The sequence below is a fragment of the Camellia sinensis genome, chromosome 4, assembly GCF_055761805.1.
Source record: "Camellia sinensis isolate YWXY chromosome 4, ASM5576180v1, whole genome shotgun sequence".
Lineage (NCBI taxonomy): Eukaryota > Viridiplantae > Streptophyta > Magnoliopsida > Ericales > Theaceae > Camellia > Camellia sinensis.
In genome coordinates, this window is record NC_138964.1 from 36,994,951 (window position 1) to 37,007,371 (window position 12,421).

Here is a 12,421-nt window from a genome sequence, read left to right on the forward strand (position 1 = left end):
CCTTACTTTGAGAGTCGTTTCAAACCGATTCACTACAACAAAACTAACTATTTATGGCATTATGTTTACAACATGTGTTAAATGCATGTCGTAGTTAGTACATTCTACGACATTTATTTTTGCAAGTCATTAATGTTTTGTCAATAACAGCATACATACCATGTAAGTCGTTAATTCATATATTTATGGCATGCAAAAGTATGCCGTAAAAAATGTATGTTTTTACGACTTACAAAAATCTGTCGTAAAATATTTGCACTTAAAATGACATACATTTCATATTGTAAAATATTATAATTTTACACGACATGCTAATGAATGTTGTGAAAACTTCTACAAAAATAAAAAATTCAATCCGATTTTTTTATGACATGCAAAAGTATGCCGTAAAAAATTGTATATTTTCACGGTATACAAAAATATGTTATAAAATATTTGCACTTAAGACAACATACATTTTATTTCGTAAACTATTAAATTTTATTTTTTTAATTTAGTGATTTTTTTAGAAAATTAAAAAATATTTTCCTTCTAAGTATATGTAAATTATTTGAATTTAAAAAGTAAAAAAAAAAAATTATTTAAAAACTTATGCCACACTCCCTCTCATTCTAGATCTATACATGCTTTGGTCCCAAACCCTCTCATTCTCTAGAGAAATTATATTGTAATTATAAATAATAATAAAAATTTCTAGATGTTCTTAAATATTTATAAATTTTTAATAGATATGAGAAATTTTTATTTTTTTTCCCAATAAACTAGATATTCTATTTATAATCTATATTTTTTTAATACAAAAATAATTTATAAACTTATACTTAAATTTTTTGCCTAAAATTTTTTACTCCTATTTTTTTTATTAATATTACTAAAATTTTACATTCTTTGCATCCCAAATTTTTTATTTATTAATGTTGTCATTTGTTTGCATCCTACAGAACATATGCTAATTCTCATTAGAGGTAGCTCTTATTCATTCGGACTCTCCTTCGTGAGGGCACAATGTTGTAATAAGTGTGAGTGAGTGTGTGCATGTCTTGTAACCCCATTTCTTTCTCTCTTTTATTTAACCGCTTTCGATGGTTAGTTTAAGGGCATGTTTTGATTAACATACCTTATGCTTGCATGTTTGCACCCATTCATTCGTATTGCATGCACCAGGCTCGGCACATTATTCAAACTGCATCGTATTTGAATACACTTACTTGAATACGTGTTTCAAAGCATGTTATCAACTGTTGCATTCGTATGCCATCTTAGATAGCCGAGCCTATTTAATTGCATTTTGCATGTATTGCATTAGACATTGCTTGTATAGTTAGGGATCGTGCATATTTCTAACTATCTTTTGTTTTGGCTCGAAGTATACTGTAAGTTTTACACTTTAGCATACTTGCATGAGTGTGAGTGTTGCCGTCATGAGGCTATTTGCTTAAGTGATTAACTACATGAATACCTGTGGATAAAGGCTTTGTTGCTTGAATTGGGACAATTCGACAAAATGTGAGTTTTAAGCCTACTTTGCGAAGTGGCAAATCATCATGTTTTACGCCCATCACGTTTGATGGCAAAATCCGCGCTTTAGCCCACTTGCGAGTGACATTTTCAAACCATTTTCGAAAAACAAACATGAGTTGTTTTGTTCCAATTCTCGTGATTGAATCTATATTTGTATACTGTGCGCATCACATAGTAAGTTAGATTAATAACCGGAATAAGAACACGTGTGTTTATAAAACAACATATCATGCTTAGTAGAGGCTGATCTTTGATCGGGCGTGCGGGGGTGCTCATTTTAGGACCTTTCCCTCTCGCACCCTTGTTCCCGAGCCGATGCAACTTTGGTGATGACGGACACGTGGCCTTTGGCACGGGTCAGGGTTTCCTAAATTTTCCAAAAACAAAATATTTAGGTGGTGACTCTGTAATCTGGCAAAGCAGTCCAATTTTGGCATTATTTGATCTAAAATCGATTTTTCAAAACGATTTGTCAGATTTGAACTCTTTGGTGATTTATCAATCTTACATTGTACTTTGTGAGATTAGATTTAGAACCATGACGGGAGTTCGAACTGTCGGAGACCAATTCGCGCCTCTCCAAAAGGGGGGGCGCATGAAAAAAGTCGAGTCCACACATAGTTCTACTTAAGCCATAAAAGCACCAGACTTGGTCTAAAATACATATACATAAGTCCACAAATTAGACCTTGAAGAAAATTTAACAATTTTGCTAACTGCTCTGAAAAGAGCAAAATGTCCATTGTCTGCTTCGAATCATTTACTACCTAAACTAATTGATGACATAACACTAGAAACTTCTATGAAAGATTCAAAATTGTTCAGGGAGTCGTGAATTAAGATAAGAAAGGTTAGGAAAAATGAATATAGCTCAAGATTCTGCATTCAAACTCTTTGTTGTGAGCTAAGCATAAATTCCCAAATGTTTCATAAAGCCCATCTGTCCCAGATAGCCTTTTCATAGAAAATTTAAAAGTCAAGATAAAAGAATCGACAAGTTAAAAATCTTTAAAAATTTAAAACATGTAAAATTAAGCAATGCTAAAATGGCACTCAACTCACTTTCTCTATAGATCTGTAAATGGGTATGGTTTAAATTAAGGAAAATTAAGCAACCTTGATGATGTCTCTTTCCCTCAAGGTTTAGGAATATTTATACTTTTATGTCGATTTAGCATCTTTGCTCTATGACTATACTTCCAAAGAATACAGTGGCACTTCCCCTAAAGTGTAGCCTATTCTTTCTCCCACTTCTAACATCCGTCTGCTGCATATTGCTAACTTCCGTAATTATTAGAAAATGATCCCTTATTTTGAGATTGAATCTTCCAACAACTGTTATGAGTGTCTCTACTCACTATGAGTGTCTCTACTCACTATGAGTCTCATGGCTTAGCACTTTACTAGTGATGATCACATGAATTTTTACAATGCGGTCTCAAGGTTATTGGAATTTGATCCCAAATGTTTCATGTTTAAATAGTTCGAAGTTAACTTTTTTTGAAGTTAATTTTTTTTTTCCCAACTGTGTTAAAGACACTTTTAGATCATCACTAACAGTTATGATCAAATTGACAAGGCTAATATCATTTTTTGACTAGTTACAATTTGCAAAGTTTCCTTTTTTCTTTCTTTTTTTTTTTTTTTTTTTTTTTTGATAATGTTATTTCAGTGATATCAAAGTTAGATCTAGCCAAGAAAACAAAGCTACCCTATCAAATTTCAACATCTTTACAAATGGTGTTGATCAGTGTCCAAGTTGTCCCCAATGTTTAGTTTTGAATTGAAAGGAGTTGGGCCACAATAGGCTAAAGCGTCTCTGCCCAGTGAGGAGAAGGCACTTGAACGTTTGATTTTTGATTTTTTTTTTTTTTTTTTTGGGTAAGTAATTTTTGATTTTTTGTAAATCAAAAAGAAAAACACAAAAGGGTAAAAAATCATTTGAATGTTTTTTTATTTAAAAAAATTGAACATACCAGTTAAATCAACTAGTAAGCCATGCTGGAGAAGTTATTTGGTGATTTTGGAGTTTTACTCCACACCACTCATCTTAGGATATTTATTCTGCCATGTGGTGGGAAAAAAATACAAAAGTGTTAGGTCTTATTATTTTAGCCGATAAAATTAAAGTAGAAGCACTTTTTGTATTTACTCCTGAAGCAAATTAATTGTAGTATAACATATGGCCAAACAATGGTCACTGATTCATTATGTTTTTTTAATCTTTTTATATTTGTATCTATGCTCATGGAATCAGATATGGCTAAACATTTGAAATTCTAGTTCTAAAGTGTTAGAAAATTCATCATATTTTGGATCTTGTTTCTTTGTTTGGTTTATTTCTTGTCAAGTGGATCATAAATCAAGAATATTAATGGAAGCTTTTGGATGTCTAAGAATCTTTTTTTATCTTTTTATATTTGTATCTATGCTCACGGAATCAGATATGGCTAAACATTTGAAATTCTAGTTCGAAAGTGTTAGAAAATTCATCATATTTTGGATCTTGTTTCTTTGTTTGGTTTATTTCTTGTCAAGTGGATCATAAATCAAGAATATTAATGGAAGCTTTTGAATGTCTAAGAATCTTTTTTAATCTTTTTATATTTGTATCTATGCTCATGAAATCAGATATGGCTAAACATTTGAAATTCTAGTTCTAAAGTGTTAGAAAATTCATCGTATTTTGGATCTTGTTTCTTTGTTTGGTTTATTTCTTGTCAAGTGGATCATAAATCAAGAATATTAATGGAAGCTTTTGAATGTCTAAGAATCTGTTTGGAATTCTAAGTAGATTTGAAGGCCCAATCACAATAGCAACTTTCTACTTAAACACTGAATAAATTGGAGCCTTTATTTTTGTGTGTGTTTTTTCTTGTTCTGAAGATACTTGAACATCTTGCAAGTGTATGAACTTCAAAACAAAAGCAAGTTTGTCTTTTCATTTTATTTTATTTTATTTATTTATTATTATTATTATTATTATTTTTTAACATGGCAGTATAGTTTTGCCTACTATAAATATCCAAGGACTGGAATTTAGTTACTTATTTTTTTATGGTTTTGTGTCTGTGCCTATGCTAAGCGATGAGATACGGTAACACAATTGAATTTTGGGTTGGCATATTCATAAGCACTTGGTGGACAATTTATGGAGGCAGAGACATGTGAATATCTTGTGTAGACATATTGTCAAACACATAGTAGGCAGATTTTGGCATAACCTACCACAATGTGCTACACATCAATAATAATACATATTTTTTACAAGCCAGTCTGATTTTCCCAAGACAAAAGCTAAGATTCATCAAGGCGTCAAGTTTAAATACGCTGGAGTTAATGGCCTAAACAAATGGGGTGCCTGGGACTCAACAAAATCCAAGTGTTTTTCATGGAGGTGCATGTAGAGAATCCAATCACCATCCCTGCTTGTACTTGGCATTGGCATAACATACCCAGTTTGGCCTCCCCATGGGAAATGGTATGACCCAAAAGATGGTTTACCCCACCCGAAATCTATCTTTGACACCGGAAACCTTTGTCCAGATGACACAACCACAGCAGTTTCATCATCGGTCTCTTTGCAGTAAACTCTCACTATTGCCTTCTCTGGCCGATGGAATTCCACCCAATCAATGAGCCCTAGAAAGTGCTCTTCTGTTGCAGCGCCTTCCAAACAATCATGTACAAGCTCTGCAACCTTATTTAGATGCATTGCATTTAGTTCGCCAACGCTTGCTTCACTATATGGAACGGACAGAATGTTCCCAAAATACTTTTCCAATTCATGATCTGCTTTGATGTTGTTGTTTAGCATCAATCTCCCTCTCCCATCAACGACAACACCCATCTTACATCTTTTATTGGAGTTAGACCCAAACTCAGACTCAGACTTCTCAGCAGAAGCTATAAGTTTCCACAAAAAGGCACTAAAAGACACGAGTTTGCTTCTCTTAATACCGTTAGAGCTGGTGGCTTGCGATTGGAGACAGATAAGTTCTTCTGACACAACATAGTAAATGCGGCTTTGGAGGGAATCCTCATTGGGCTCAGGATCTTCTAGTAGTTTTGTTGGAGGTAGAGACGATCGGAAGACATAGATATTGTCAATGGATCGATCATAATAGCCTGGGCGTCTTGGATTGAGTAGTGATCGCCTGAAACATGGCATATGGGAGATTGGTTTTGCATGAGCAATCTCAGCCCATGAAACGAAGAACATGTTGGCTGAGTGGGCATCGGCAACCCGGTGATCGAATGTGCATCCAATCACAAGCCCACCACATTTTAGCTCTGTTGCCTGTTTGATAGCCATGAACTTGTCAAATTCAAGGAAAATAATAATAATAATAATAATAATAATAATAATAATAATAGTAATACAAAATAAAAACTGGACAAATTTAAGTAGAGAAGAATTTCCGTTTTGCATTGGAATACAGGGCGATCAGGTTAAAGATTTATTTATGAAACTATTGAGCTAATATGTGTAAAATTAAATATTTTTAGACTAAAAAGGCATTATCTGTACACATTTCACTTATTTGTTTAATTATGAGTGCGGCTATTAATATCGTATCAATTATTTTGGACCTCTCATTTTTTTAGCTTTTTTTAATTACAATAATAAGCTTAAATAAAATTACTAAAAATGATATCAATAATTTTAGGACACTTCATCTCATAATTAAGTCCACACGCACACTACATCATGAATTAGGATTTATAAGAGCATTTATTTCCATCATCACCCACCCATCTTCTCTAAATCCCACCTTCAAAACCCACCTACCCCCAAAAACTTGAAAACTCTTTGATGGAAATATTCTGGCAGTGACGGTGGCAACCATTTAATTACTTACACTTCTCCGGTAATGACAATGAGTGAAATTTTTTTCGGCAACCACAACTTCATGAGACGAGAGGAGTACAACAATAAAAGCTCAAAGGAGGTTCATAAATTTGATGGTGTTCTTAGTTCAGAGGAGATCGGTCTTATAAGAGTAAGTTTCTTAAAAAAAATAACAAAAATAATAAAAATTGTTCGTAATTTTTTCGAGACTGAACTCCCGAACATATGACCGAAATTCGGAAACACAGAGCCGAACATTATTTATTTGTTCTGGAACATTTCTTATTTGTTCTGGAACAGATAACCAACTATGACAATGTTCAAACCGAAAAAAATGATGAGGCAGCAGAGATCACATTCCATGCCAAGGCAATTAAGAGTAATTACACTTGGCTTTTCTTCGTCTTTCTCAAGCATAAAAATCCCCAACCCAATTTTTTGTTGATATATTCTAAGGATTGAAGATTAAAAGCCCTACATTTATTTTTCCACTGTAAGGTCATGAACAAGTTTGTGGAAATGAAATAGTAATCACTTTCATGAGTTTTTTTAGGGTTTTGGAAGAGAGATTTTTTGAGGTGTGGAGGGTATGCATCCAATTGAATGGGTGAAATGCTTTCACAAGGATAATTTTGGTATTATTTGGGGGTAGAAAAGAAATTTTAAGGTTTTAAAATTTATAAGTAAGGGTACAAGGAAATGGGGAACTCGACCAGAGTTACTTAACAACTCCACCGGTCCCAAGTCCAGGTAAAGGAGGAGGGTTGTGTGTTAGGTAGCCAACAACAAACATGTAAAAAAACTGTTCGGATCCTTTATGACATAAAGCCTACCGACCCATTTGATGAGACTTAAGGCTTAGTTTGGTTTGGTTTTGGCTTAAAGAAATGGAAGGTCCAAAATAATTGACGGAGTGCTAATAATAGCACTTAATTATTAGTTCAAATGTCACCTAAATGTCCATGTCGCTGCCGACTAATGTGACTTTTTAATACTTTTTAACTAATTTTTTAACAACTTTTCAACAAGTGTCCTTAACACCAAAAAGAACCTCGGACTAAATAATGTATGCCCCATAGAAATAAACATTTCACCAATTAACTTTGGAATATATTATTGATTACTTTAGGAGAATAGCTTCCCACTATAGCACTATCCTCCAAACTTTTGTGGGTTCCATCCCTAGTTCAGGGCAATGATCCACAATGTTCATCTGGTAGGTCTATCAATAAAAGTGTGTTGCGCAAAAAATCAATTTTATCAAACATCACTATGCATAGGAACAAATTACATTTAAAAAGGCCGATCAAAAAAAAAATTACATTTAAAAATAAAAATAAAAAAATAGATGGCAACTATGAATTTAAATTTAAACCATTCATTTTATAAAACAAAATACAATTTATTCATTTATTCCTAATATTTGATGAAAGTGACCTTGCGCACAGATAATTTTAACTATAAAGTTTACGAGATAGATGATTCAAATTATTGTTGTGGGCCCAAAAATAAGACCCTGAAAATGAAGTATAGAGCAATATGGTATAAAAAGGAGTCATACTCATCTTGTAGACGTTTAAAACATAATTGCCGTTTCTAGCAATCTTTCTTCCTTCTTGTATGTGTGTGTTTGAGGTATAATGATTTTTCCTTGAGGTAAAACGATTTACAAAGTATAGAATAGATGTAGTGAGAAATTTAGTAGGTGTATGTTTAACAAATAGCCTTTCCATTTTAGCCTTTTGACTCAAAGAAATTTGAATATTTTTAGGAGTTGTTTGAAGATTGAATATTTTCGTTTGGAAATATTTATAGTTTATTATTTTTTATTTACAAAAAATATTAAACATGCTTATATTTACTTTGGATTAAAATGAAAACAAAAAAACATGTTTGGTATACAAATATTTAAAAATAAGTGAAATTGGGAGCTGCGGGAGGTGATTGTCGACGATTGGAGATGGTAGTCGAAGGTAGTTGTTCGCCACTAGAGGTAGTGGCCAAAATTGTTGTCACCAGTAAGAGGCAGTTGGCGTTACTAGCCACGAGAAGTTTGGTCAAAAGTATTTGTCAATGTTGGAGATGGTGGTTGGTCGGCTGCCTAAAGTAATTTCCAAGAAAAGGTGGTGGCTAAAGGTAGTTACCGCCAGTGAGACATGATTGGTAGCAATGGCAGTTGGTTAGCGGTTAAGAGAGCTTGTGGTTGAAGTTAGTTGACGGAGGAGTTCGTTAGTTATAATAGCCAATAGCGATGAGTAAGGATGACAACAAGGTGGGTTTAGAGCGGATTTGTTATCCTTTGTCCCCAACCTATATCATATCGGGGGTGCGGCGAGAGTGGGGCAAGAACAGATTAATTTTGTTGTTTTAAAAATAAAAAAATTAATAAAAATTAAAGGTAATATAGTATATTATAAATAATAATTTATAATTAATGAGAGTTAAAAGATGTAAAATACTAAATAAATGAGAGAAAATGAATATTAAGTATAATATTTTAATATTTTAGTTTTATTATATTAAAAAATTTAAAATTATACATATATTTAATAAATAAAATTGAGGCAAGGACATGATAGATCGGAATGAAAGAGTAAGGGTAGTAGTCGGAAAGAGTAGGAGAAAGAAGAAGAAAAAGTGAAAGAAAAATTAAACAGAAAGCAAAACCTACCTTTTTTTGTACAAAAACAGAAGCTAAAATGAGTTTTCATTAACAGTTTTCAAAAATTCTATCAATATAAATAGAAAACAATAAATATAAATGTTATCAAACAGGCCATTAGGATCAACCTTTTCAGTAGTTTTTTTGTTAATTTTTATTTTTCGTTTTAGTGAATTGTTTAAAAAAAAAATCCCAAAATTTTAGATTTATAGAATCTACTCAATAACAAAATAAAAAAAATAATAATAAATAAATTTTGAAGAAAAAAAAATTCTACTATAGACGGATTTTTGTTTTCATCTTTAGTGATTTTTTTTTTGGGTAAATTACACTGAGATTTCTGTTTAATACAAATCTCGTTCACATTTGAAAAATTACACTTACCTCTCTGTCAAATTAAAATAACATATTTGCCCATTAGTCTTTATACATATTAGATAATAAAAATAATTTATATATTATATTCATGTCATTTCAAGGGAAATAACAATCATCTTCTTTGGTTTAACTAAGACAAAAAATTGATTTTTTTTACTATTTTTTTAATATTTTAAGTAATTTTTTTATTTTTATTTTTTAGATACACATAATCTAGATATTTAAGAAATATAATATTTTGTAATTTTTTTTTTTTAAATTCAACAAACACAAAAATATACAAATTCAATATATTATCTTATTTTATTGTATTCAATGATTTTTTTTAAAAAAAAAATTGTACAAATTTTATACTTTTTAAATATATCTAGATTACATTGATCTAATATAGATATAATGGTGGAAATAAAAATGAAAAATTATACTCATATATCAAAATTTATACAAAAAAATATCATAAAAATTGTTGTAATAGTGATGTTGTTGTAAATATAAATCATGTTTATGGATGTTTTGTTTTAAAGTGAAAGGTCACCATTAAGTTATATCATCGTGAGGCTAAAGGGTTGGTTGTAAGAACGCGAGTAGCAGTAGTAGGAGAGTAAGTTTTTACTCTTCGAATCTCTCTCATTGCGTTTTTCTTTCCTTGTACCTGTAAATTTCATGTTTTAATGGAATTTTTCTTTGCCGATCAAAAAAAAGTTATATCATTGCATTTGAAAATTCTATATAAAATTTATGTTTGTATATTATCATTTAATAAAAATATGTTCAGGTAGAATTTAATGATAAAAAATTATAAAATGTAATCATGATGATAAGAAAAAAAAATGACAGGAAAAAAAAACCTGTTTTGTAAATTGGTTTCTATTTTCCCTCCTCCCACTGCCCCTTCCACCCACTCCCACCCTCCTTCCTTCAACCTCTCTTCCTCTGGCAACTCTCTGTCCCTTTCTGCTAAACATATTTTGTGATTTTATTTTTTATTTATTTAAATAAATTATGTCGTCCTTCCTTAAAACTTACAATAAATTTCATAATTTTGACAGAATTTCTCTTTTAAGTAAGACTAAATAGACCGAAATTAATACACATAATGTAAAAATACAAAAATAAACAAAGAAATTTTATATTTTCGAGTAAAAAAAAAAAAGACATTATTTTTTATCTATATAACTAACAAATTATTGATGAAAATGGACTAAATATTATATGAATTAAAACTCAAGTAATTATATCAAATTTGTAAAACTTATTATATTTTTTTCAAATTTCAAGGCCAGCATAATTTACCTAATTTATTTTGAAACAAAAATTATATATAACCAGCTAAAAAATTGTTGGCCTTGCAACTCAACAAAAAGTAGTGACAGGGACCCTTATTGATTACAAAGTGGACAAATAAGTGATTAAAGTTACGTACGAATGCATAAATATGTACTTACATGCAAAATAATTTATAAACAAAATTTTTATACAAAATACTCAATCATAATGATATGTTAATGAAAATATTAAAATTATAAGTCATAATAAAATGTGTTTAGATTAAAAAAGAAACTAGAAAACGGCCACATCTTTCCTTTAAAAAAATTAAACTAGTGCACCTGAATGCAGAGCACCCCTTGATTTTTAATAGGAACCAACTTTCCATGGACAGAGTCATATGGGTGATGAAGATCGACATTTTTGAGCTCCACATCGGCGTAAGCGTGGATGAAATCAACCCCGCGGTTGTTGCACAACAACTCAGGCTCACCAAGGCCGTTCTCCACCACCTCTCCGGCAAAGGCATAGAATGAGATGAGCGCTTGAGCCAAGGCTTTCTTGAGGATCGCCACGCGGCAATCTTCGTTTGCTTTGATTTTTATGGGCTCTTTCTTGTAACAGAAGAAAACGCCTACGTCCAGGGGAGGGAGAAGCAAATCTAGGTTTGACATAGGCAACCAGTGCTCTTGCATTGGTAACACTGCTGCCACCACCTCTCTCCGCTTTACCACCACCGTAAATCCGCCATTCGAACCCATAGTTTAGTAGCTATGGAGAGAGAGAGAGAGAGAGAGATTGAGAGAGAGGACTGTTAAGATTATGAGACTTATGGGTGTGTAGAAGATGAATTATATAAAGGGATGATGCATAAGGCTTCCTTGGTCTTGGCTACAGTTTAGTGTGGCAATCACTATAACAGATGAGACTTTTTAATAATCAAATTTTTTGTCGTAAGGGAAACTTATTGCAAAAAATATTTGTAGATCAAGTTCAATCATTGTGAGGATAATGTTAAAAAATGTTAAAACCTTGATTATTAATAAATTAGCCACAAAACTTAAAAAATGTTACTAATAAATATACTTTAGAGACAATAATTTGGCAAAAACAAAAAAAAAAGTTTTTTTTTTTCGGATAAACATTTTCGTTCTAAAAGTCTTATTCCTTGACTCATTGCTTATTCATGCACGAAAACAGCATACTTCGAAACCTCCACGTGTTGAAGTAGCTCCTCCATCGCTTTCACCAATAGCAATATATTTTAAAACCTTGATTTTAAAGATGGATCATTACTATTAAATTTATCTATGATTATTCAAGAGTGTGCTACAAGTTTCCAACAGCAACAACAATAAAGATTTTGCTGATTATTCAAGGCATGGTGGTCTGCTAGTTGATTGGGCTGTAAAGTGCTATTTTGCTGGTTGTAGGTGGCCTTGTGGTGAAGTTGTTTGGCTGGGTGTGCTGTTTTTTAGTTGTTTTCTTTCTAGTTTGTGTTTTTTTCTTCTGCTTCTTTTGTGCTCTTTTTGTTGGTTTCTCACCTACTGGCGCTTGGAGCTTTGTGTTAGCTCCAAGCTCCTCTTTATTGATGTAGTCTATCTTTTTTGGTTGCTTTCATCAATAAAGATTTTCTTTGCCGATCAAAAAAATAAAAATAAAATAAAAATAAAAATAAAAATAAAAAATAATCCCAAAATAAAATATTCAATCAAATGAATTAGAGAAGGCAAATGCTAATA

The 12,421-nt window shown here is 31.7% G+C and overlaps 1 protein-coding gene across 1 annotated transcript; it reads right to left on the reverse strand.

The window, feature by feature from the left end:
• Positions 1-4,619: 4,619 nt before the first annotated feature.
• On the reverse strand, positions 4,620-11,634 carry LOC114322612 (coniferyl alcohol acyltransferase). Its single transcript, XM_028269956.2, has 2 exons — positions 11,021-11,634; positions 4,620-5,821 (listed from the first exon to the last, which is right to left on the reverse strand). Exons 1-2 carry the CDS (start codon positions 11,438-11,440, stop codon positions 4,829-4,831), a joined length of 1,413 nt encoding a protein of 470 aa, XP_028125757.2. The 5' UTR covers positions 11,441-11,634; the 3' UTR covers positions 4,620-4,828.
• Positions 11,635-12,421: the final 787 nt, after the last annotated feature.